Source organism: Rhagoletis zephyria, unplaced genomic scaffold (genome assembly GCF_001687245.7).
Source record: "Rhagoletis zephyria isolate East Lansing unplaced genomic scaffold, Rhagoletis_zephyria_1.1 Rzeph_scaffold_00854, whole genome shotgun sequence".
Classification (NCBI taxonomy): domain Eukaryota; kingdom Metazoa; phylum Arthropoda; class Insecta; order Diptera; family Tephritidae; genus Rhagoletis; species Rhagoletis zephyria.
Genome location: NW_016157938.1, coordinates 162,325 through 172,467, shown reverse-complemented (window position 1 = coordinate 172,467; position 10,143 = coordinate 162,325). Strand labels below are relative to the sequence as shown.

Here is a 10,143-nt window from a genome sequence, read left to right as displayed (position 1 = left end):
ACGTACATAGTTGCTGAAGTGTTTTTGTGCTATCGATATCAACTTAAAATGCGCCGGTGCTGGCATCAACCAATTGCTGGATATTGATTACTCTGGCGCGTGCTGATTTTGATTGCGGCATGCCACACAAGCGATGTATGTATGTGTGGAGTGAGCGCGCGCGCTCGTTGCCAGCTCTTGAATTTTATTTATCAGCAGCACTTAGTTATCGTGCTGCTTAATTTGCACACTTGCAAAATGCATACAAATTCGAATTGTACAAAAACAAATCTGTGAGCGCACCGAAATTCAATTTCATAGGGCAACAGCCACTTACCGCGGCATTCGCTCGATTCGTCCTTTCGATTCTCTTCAATTTAAACTACTACATTCACATTCACCACTCGTTGACGCGCTGCAAAATCGTGCAAAATCAACAAAACTCCAAAGACCCAATTCTAATTTAATTTAATTTCGTTAGAGTCCAACTAACTAAATGGTTGTTATGTTGTTGATAAACTAGCGATTGTTGTTGTTGTTGTCTTTTGGCTGGGCTCCGCTTGATGTGTCAAGCTGTTTTTCGCGGATCGATAACTGATAAATAAATTTTTTTTGGCGCCATGGCTGGGTGGCTGGGAGTCGCCAATGCTAAGACGTTTTGACATTTTCAGTCTGAACGATTTGCCCATTCCATCCAAGCAACAGCTGGGTCGTGTGGTCAGTTGATGTCTGCTCCATTTTATCGAATATCCTATCTGAACAGCGAACGAATATCTGACGGATAATCAGCGTTGACTTTGCATAGTTGAAATCCTAAAAATATATATACACACATACATATTTAATCATTCACATAGAACGAATAATCGTAGCTAACCAAAACGGTCGGGAAACAAGTCACGTAAATGAATTTTGTTTTTAAATTGGAAACTTCAAGAACAAAATATTTACTCTAAGAGGACAGTTAGTGTTAGTGATTGAAAGCAGAGGTAGAAAGATTTAGATAAATCAAAAACAATCAGCCTGTTTTTGAAAAATCAGTTGGTCTCACGTCCGAGCCTGGTTTTTGCCGTACGAAAATCTGGTTACAAATGTCCAGCGAAAAAGTGCTTCTCTACGCTGTTGAATGACGAAACAAAGCAGAACCCGAACACATGTAAATGGATGAAGCTTACGTCCTCGGATGAGAATACTTCAGTGAAAAAGTGTTTCATTTGGCACCCATGGGTTTAGGCAACGAATGCAAGGGCGCCCAAGAACATATCGGGAGGGCAAACTACTGAGGGACCCCTCTGCACTGTTTCAGAAAATTTTTAACTGATTTTTAAAAAATTCGTATCGTTGTAAAGGTGATTCAAAAAAATTTACAAAAAAATTACTAACCGATTTTTAGAAGGTCGGTATCGTTATAATGGCGATTAAGCCCCCTTTCTTGTGATATGCATATTTGTATACTTCCTGAATAAATTTTTTTTTGTCTAAAATATTTTTTTTTTTATAAAAAAAGTTGATTTTTGCATTAAATGTGTTTTTTTTCAATTTTTAAAGAAAGGGGGTTTAATCGCCTTTATAACGATGCCGACCTTTTAAAAATCGGTTAGTAATTTTTTTGTGATTTTCTTTTTTATAAAAAATGTGTTCTTTCCTTTAAATGTGTTTTTTTTTCAAATTTTTATATACGAAGTATACAAATATGCATATCAGAAGAAAGGTGATTTAATCGTCTTTACAACGATACTAATTTTTTTAAAAAACAATTAGTAATTTTTTGGTTTAAAAATTTTCTTTTATAAAAAAAAGGTATTTTTTCATTTAAATGTGTTTTTCCTAAAATTTTTATTTACGAAGTAAACAAGTATGCATATCGGAACATTTTTTAAAAATCAGTTCAAAATTGTTTCCACCATAAGGAATTGAATTTTTCGAAGACCTGAGCTTTGACCCCTTATAGCACCTGTAATATAAGTTTGCACAAAAAAGGTTATATACCATTTAAATAAGAGCAAAAGGAGGACTACGTTTATATTTTTCGATTTTTAGTTATTTACATGCAATAATTAAATATAATTTTTTACCAAGGGTCCCATTTCGAACTTCGAAGGCCTATATCTCGATTTCGGAGGCCAACTTAGCAGCTAAAATGGTTCGAAATTTTAAAAGCCAAGCCTGTCGTCTAAGAAAACTTTTTGAATTATAAAATGAACGACGACAAAGTGTTCTTGTTCCTGTTGGCTTACAAAATTCTCTATACTCAACAGAAATCGTTATACTATAAATCGAATTGCTGCACAAATATTGTATGTGTGTATGTGTATATCGCTAGCTTAGAGTAAAAAGTTTCTAAGTCTAGTTTTTCAAATTTACGAGGATAATTAAAATCTTCCTACCCCATTTCCTTAAAAGCACTAATTTTGCCAAAAAGTCACGCTAAAACAAGTCCAAACGACTCAAATTCCCCAACGTTGATGAAAAGTTTTTTGTATTCTTTGGGAATTACCACATTGTCGGTTCCTATTTTGGTTAAAAATCGGGGCTCGAAAATAACTCTTAAGCGAAAAACACATTATTTTGGTTACCCTTTGAGTTTTATATTTAATTTCAAGAAATAAATCTCCTTCACTGAGATTTCCTTAGGAGACTTATTTGCAATGGTAATCCGGGTACACGGATATACGGTTATTTTTACACGAGTACCCGGATAGATGGTTTTGTTTGCCCGTGTATATGCATAGAAGTGATCTTTATCCGAGTACTTGAATAGCGGGTTATATTTTCCTGGTACCCGGGTAGTGGGTTTTGTTATTCGGGTACCTAGCTAGCGGGTTACTTTATCCAAGTAACTGGGTAGGAGGTTTTATTTATTAAGGTAACCGGGTACTGGGTTATTTTTATAGGTGTACCCGCATAGGGATAATCTTGATTCGGATAGTGAATTGCCCAACCTGCCTGAGTTATAGATCAAAAATGAGGTAAAAGTTAAATTGTACTTCTTCACTGACAAGTACTTTTATTTCGCATCGGTAACGGTTTCCCTGTGAGAGCAACCAATAAAACATTATTAAAAAGGTTTCGGTTAATCTCCGACTGCTACTGTATTTCTTCTTTGATAAGTGTTATTATACGATAATTTAAATTGGTTAATGGTTATCTACGAGATCTGTTAAAAATTTGAACAGATAGTTCGATCTATTAGGAAACGATGCATTTTTCATTGTTCTTACTTCTTGCATCAGAATCAATTAATTTTTAAGAAAACGCGGACTTAGCAAATTTTCACTCTGAGCTAACGATAGGAAAATATATTGTTATCTATCAGAGTCATTTCAGAAGTTATCTGCTTGCAAGAAACGATGACTAATGAATATCCTCGTTTCAATCACCTTTTTGTGTGCGACTCATACAAATACATATATGCATGTATAAGATTATAAGATATACATACATACATACTTAGGTGGTATAAGTCAATTTGAGTTAAGCAATTATTCAGAAACAATTTGATATATTTGGTCAAAACTAATCAACAATAGATGACTGTGTTTCCCATTGAGTGCAAGCTCATTGGTGTGGGTTGATTTAAAAGCCATTAGAAAATTATGAACGCCATATGTACATATGTATGTAACTTAATACTAACACACATTTGAAGTATTAAACAATGCACACATTTATTGCATTGTATGTATGTATGTATATACGAGTGTGCATAGACATACATACATATGGAAGCATCAAATGCCTGTGCGGGATTTTAATGTTGCAATTAAATCAGAATGATTGACAGCAGTGACCAGACACCGACATCCATCATGCTCAATGATATTGTTGTTGTTACTAACTATTTATATGTATGTATGTATGTATATGCGATTATTCAGAAATTTGGGAAATGAGCATGCAATGTCGTAAAACTAATAGCTTATTAATGCGGGCAATTCCATTAAATACTCGACCAAAAATACAAGTCATGCATGCAATTCGAATTCCTGCTCTTTTTTTATAAAATAAATTTTCGTGGCAGCAAAAAGCTTAAAGCCGTTTAACGTCCGCAAAGAAACATAATTCAAAATTTTAAAGTGTCAACAGTCTTAAGTTTTGTTTTATAATATATTTTGAAAATTTCGTTATGTAAGTGTTCTTTAAAATATTCTTCTAGATTGTGTTCTCCAAACACGAAAATTTACAGAGATCTGTTGACACGATTTTCTTCTTATAAATACATACATTTTTTTCTTATATTTTTTTTTGTCGACAAAAAATTAACATAACTTCCGCAAAGCCAAGAAGATACTAATTTCATATGGAGAATTTTAGAAAACCAACTAATTAATTTATTGCTTATCTTTGTTGTTGTTTTTTAAATATCCCTTGCATTAATTTTAAACACAGAAGATACGCTACCTGTTATTGGTTATACGCCTTTTGAGTTTACCTTTTTACGCGTTTATTTATCGATCTCAGAAATCAGCTTCCATAGTTCACAAGTAGTCAAGGGCACTTCCTCTCGCTCGATTCTTTCCCTTTACGCCATCGTGCACAATAGCAGCCAATCGTATCATTACCTAAGAGCAGCAACCACCGCCTGAAAAACACTACATTCATCTGCAAGTCTTAATTCAGGCGTTGAGGGAAAAGCTCCTTGAGTATCTTTTTTCACCCAAAGATGTGCCGATTCCACTTACATACATATACATATTCATCCATAGGTTGCATAGGTGATTTCAGTTGTAAGATTTATATGTATGGTAAGTTCCTTTCATGTCACTTATGGCTGAATGCACTGTGTTAGGGCAGTCAATAGCGATGAAACGACACAAAACTTGCATTAAAATCAATTGTTTGCTTTTTTCGATTGATTTAACTGTAGTGAATGCAGCAGCGAAATCAAATGAAGTGTGAGAATGAGAAGAAAACACAACAACCGTCCTAGAGGTTCTCATACGAACGTATTCCAAATATATGTATGTACATTGTTCAGACTTAGTTCAGGATACAAATCTTTATCATTGCTAACTTTGCCATCCAAAAATGCGAAAATAGTAGTTTAAAGAATAAATTGTTAAACTTTGATAACTTTGAATGAAGCGAAAAAAGGCAAGAAAAACTTAGTAAATTCTATGCAGAGAAATCTATTGATCTTTTATCAAAATATATATAAAGTTCAACGCTTATGTTAAAAATGTATGTACAAAACTTCAAATTTTCAAAGAAGCAAAATATTACTAAAAATTTTGAAACTCGCAGATTTTCCACTTTATTTTAAAATTCGGATATATGTATGTATGTATTTACCTATGTAATTTGTTACCATGGCCATCTCATCAACAAAAAAAAAAAGCCAATAACAATTTAACAACTTAAAGCTACGTTTTATTTCTAAGGTAAAAATCGAAATTTTAATACTCAAAATAGCCATTGTATAAGAATTTTGGCAGCAGCTCTCGCAATTCATTCAGTAGTCTAGGATCTTGCAATTGTCTCTTTTGTGCTTCTGCGTTTTCCACCAACTGGGCTAGATCGCCATTTTCATCAACAAATCCATAGCTGAATACCAAGAAGGATGTTATTAAGAATAGTCCTGTGAATACAAAAAAAAAAAAAAAAAATACATTCGAATTATAATTTGACATAGAAAACTGCATTAGGTTCAGATTGAAACGTACAAAAAAAAAGGGAAATGTGAATTATATTTTATTACAGAAAACTTTTAAATTAACAAGCTAATGAAAACATTTCCTTTAAGGTTTCACTTAAAATCACTCTAACGGCACATTTTGATTTTTTCTTATCCACCTCGGTGTACTTCTTGATGCCTTTGGATTATTTTTATGTTAGATAGACTGAACTGGAACAAAACTACCACAAATTCCTTTTAGTACATTCAGATTCAGAGGAAAAAGATAAATTTTCGCAAACTAAAAACTTCTCCCTATGAATACTTCCTAGACAAATGGAAAAACTAAGAAATGTTCATAAACATATTTTTGTTTTTATGTTAAAATGCATTTCGTTTCGTTCGTCCGCGACCAGAAACTTTCATCCCAAGAGCAGACCAGTCTTTCTAGGCGCTCTTGCTTTCGTTGTCCATCCCCGGGTGCCGAGTCGAAGGATCTTTTGACTGAAGCCACGCCCTCCATCTCTACAGCATGCTCAAGGAGGCGAAATTTTTATAATTTTATGCGATCAACTATGTGCATGTCGCTAAAAAGCTCGTGCAGTTCGTCATTCTTGGTTAAGCGTTACCCACGCGATATTCTAGATCTTGCGTAGAACATGATAGTAGTGGGTCCCTGTTTCCTTGCCCTAAATCTTTTCCAGGAATGACGTACTAAATGTTGAACTTCGGCGCTGAATTCCAGCCGGCCTGAATCTTTGTGCTCCCTTCTGCCTCTCTTCTGTTCCTCTTCAAAATACTTCTCTCATCCCACCTCTAAGGTTGCCAGATTGGATTTTTCATCCTGAGATTCAGGTGTCTCCGATCGAATCTCGCGGCTCAGTGTTACCAACGAATTTCTCGGGGTTCGGGAAAAATTCGATAGTTTCATACAATTGGGTTTTTTTATGCATCAATTTAATTTTTACTGCAAAGAAACTTACATAGGTATGTATGTACTTATATGGTATCTACATTCCTGTTTCAACAATTTTTTTTTTCTGTAATGGGTACCTATCTAGGTACTTTTGTGCCTTTAACCCAGGAAAGTCATGCTTCGTCGAATCGATGACGCAATACTTGCTTGCAACTCGAATTTAAAATATTATATTTGCCATGTTAACTAAAAATTAGACATAATTAATTAATTTTTTGTTTTTCCTTGATGTTTTCATATAGGCTGTGACATTCCAGGGTTGAGTTAAAGCTTGGTCAAGAAATGTCATAATTATTATTCTGTTTTTCAATTTCTTGGTCTGGCCATCTGAAAAGGTGGTATGCGGCATACTTCTCTGTAGCCGCGTCGTGGAATACTGCATTCGACTGCTAATTTGTATCTATCCGGACGATGAGGAATATCCAATTTTTGCAGGACTGAGCACGAGTGCGAAACTTTCGACTGCAACCTTTCGACGTCGAAGTCTCATTGCCCTGCCAGATGGATGGAATATATGTACGTATGTCAATAATACTCGGGCTATCACAGCGACATCTCTTTGGTTTTTCGTGCAATTGGGTCCGGTCGTTCATTGGCTATGCTGTTACAGTTACAAGACTATACTCAGTCCTGACCCTAGCGTCTCCGTAAGCGCAATCTGGACAACGTAAGCTACTCATTTTCGAAATGTGATAATCAACACGTGTCAGAGTCTCGAGCCACAACCGAAAGAGAAGAATTTTTAACGCAGCTACCCAGACTTCTTGCCGTTTTTGCAGTAGGGAGTTAACTCAAATTTGGCAGTTAACTTTCAATTTTTGTATTGAATACCTGTAGTAAACTCGTCACTGTAAAAACGGCCCTTAGTCGGTTCAAATGAGTCTGAAATGGTTAATCTTGCATGTTATATATGTACATAAGAATTGCTACTTTTTCTTTCCCACAATCACATATAGGATGGCGGATAAAATTACTTCAGGTACAAAATCCTAAAGTAAGCAAAACTTTTCTAACAACATAAGAACTAACTCCAAAGGAGAATTATATTCAACTAATACATATGGCGATGCCTCCTCAACTTCCACTTACCCCAATATCTGTGCTTTTGCAGTTCCTGCCGAAATTCGGTGTTTGTTGGTATGCGGCCTTTATATTCAGTTTTGCGTAGTGTCTCCTGAAAACTCGTTATGTAATAGTACAACAGTTCGTCATGATGATTGCGACGCATTTCCGGACTGAACATCATGGTGAATGCATAATGCAGATCAAGTGCTGGCGAAGCAAAAACGCTAATTTGATAGTCAAGCTGCGTGGACAAAAAAAAAGACGAAAAGTTCCGTTTACGAAAATTCTTTGCTATTTTCCCCAACTCGATGCATCCCTACCAGCATGAGATCCTTCAATTCGCCATCCACATTGCAGATCATCATATTCTTGTTATGAAAATCGCCATGGTTTAGCACAAAGATGCCATCGCATTTGCCATTACGGTTCTCATTAAACATATCGATGATCTTGGGCAGCAGCGTGTGTTCGACGGATTCAATGTGGGGCACGTATTTGCGCAGATCGCCGTGTTCGCTTAAAACCTCTTTGAGTAATTTACTCGCATTTTTGATGAAATCAAAGTTATTGGGGTCCATGGAGTTCATAGAGCCCTTATTCATGGTGGCGAAAATGTTGTTTTTCTAATAAAAAAGTCATATAAATTTTAAGCGCTTAAATATCACAAAAGTACCTAGTAAGTTTTATTTTAATTTATGAGCGCCTGGTGAGTACTCGTACTCAAGCGATTAGCTCTTATCACTGTTACATCAAGTTTTATTTGGATTCAGTGTGGCCAGGTCATTGAAGTGAGAAATCGTCCGTTTGGCTTTCAAAAATCGTCATTTGCGTGTTAAAATCGTCAACATATAAAAAATTTTAATAAACAGACCCAAATAAATAAAATAAAAAATAAATAAAAAGTTGAACTTTTTACGAATTTTTAAAATGCGCATTACTTTTAACAAAAACATTTTTAATTGCACACATTTTAATTTTCGTTTTTTTTTTTTTTTTTGAACTGCAACTTAACGATGTGCATTAAAAACTGTTCATACTTACAAGCTTTGAAAAATGATTTATTCATAATTCCCTTCGCTCAATAAAATATGTAGCAGTACACAACGTCAAAACGCAAAAATTACGAATTCGACCGCCAAAAACTACACAAAATAGTGATGGAACAGAGAAGAAAACTACTCATCGATAACTACTATTAGTGCTGCCACATGATATAATTACGACAATTACGTATTAGCAGAAATGGTAAACTGCAATTTCTAGTTGTTTCTATCTTCAAAGTTGTGAACCAGCCAAATCTGCACATAAATAAAAATCGTCGTTGGGTCACAAAACTCGTCAAACTGTCATGGCAGTAAAAAATCTTCAAAATGACGACCAAATAACCAACCTGGCAACACTGTTTCACAGCTGCCATTTTTTTGTTACACTCACCTCTTGGCTCAACTTGTAGCTAATGGCGTGCAGCTTTGCCAGTTTGAGCAGCGCTGCTTTCACTTCCGTTAGACTCGCGTGTCGATAGCCGGTTGTGGTGTAGCCTTTCAGCGCCAAATCTTCGAAAACCACATACGCGGGCCAGTTGTTGCTGAAGGCGATAAGCCTTATTGATGCGCCAAAGGAAATTAGAACATATTTTAAATTAAATTTTCCTAGTTCCTTTTTTTTTGCTTCTAATTTTTCCAACTCACTTTGGCCCCAAAATGGTTTCGTCGCCATATTGCCGTAGCTCACGCTCAATTACAGGCAGCACTTCCGTGTACATACGAATTTCAGTTGTGAAAGTGTGCAGTTCACTGAGTAAATCCTTTTTGGTGCCATCTGCAAACGGCTGAACTTTCAAAATAAACGAATTTCTCTTTTCCACAGTTGGCTGCGAGTCCACGCTGTAGCTAACTTTGGCGCGAAACATAACACTTGCATAGTGATCGTTCTTCAGTGTGCCAGGCCTGAGCTCCAAATCGGTAACCTGATCATAAATGTAATGCATAGATATTAAAATGTGTGCAAATGGTGTTGCCAGCACACCTTCACCTTCACATTATCACTTTCCTCGCTCTTGAGTATTTTCTCGAAAAATTCTTTATTCAACCAGTCTGGCGGATTAAGCTCATCCTCATTGTACAAGTCTTTATTGACCATTTTTATAATTCTTTCAAGTGAAAAATAGCTCAATTATCAATATTCGCACACTTTACACCCACCACAGTTTAGTTGATGCGAAGCAAATTTGTAAGTGCAAAGCGCACTCTTTTATAGGTACCCGGGGACGTTTAGAATTAGAATGCTGAGCGTTGGAATTCGTAGCGCTTCACATAAACTACCGTTTGAGTTTCTTATCAGACTGCATTACAACCTCTATTGTTGTTTTATGTAATACTCGTAGCTATTACAATTGCATGCGGTTTGCTAATTGATTAAGGTATTTCTCATACAAAAGTACACGCACGAGTACCAGCAATAGGGGGTTGCATCACAGAAATTATCAGCAGCTAAATTGTAAAATATATAG

At 35.6% G+C, this 10,143-nt stretch overlaps 1 protein-coding gene across 1 annotated transcript; it reads right to left on the bottom strand.

The window, feature by feature from the left end:
- Positions 1 to 5,261: 5,261 nt before the first annotated feature.
- Positions 5,262 to 9,902, bottom strand: LOC108361813 (uncharacterized). Its single transcript, XM_017614579.1, has 6 exons — positions 9,666 to 9,902; positions 9,323 to 9,600; positions 9,069 to 9,234; positions 7,955 to 8,257; positions 7,659 to 7,875; positions 5,262 to 5,557 (listed from the first exon to the last, which is right to left on the bottom strand). The coding sequence occupies exons 1-6, from the start codon at positions 9,771 to 9,773 to the stop codon at positions 5,376 to 5,378; spliced, it is 1,254 nt and encodes a 417-aa protein (XP_017470068.1). The 5' UTR covers positions 9,774 to 9,902; the 3' UTR covers positions 5,262 to 5,375.
- Positions 9,903 to 10,143: the final 241 nt, after the last annotated feature.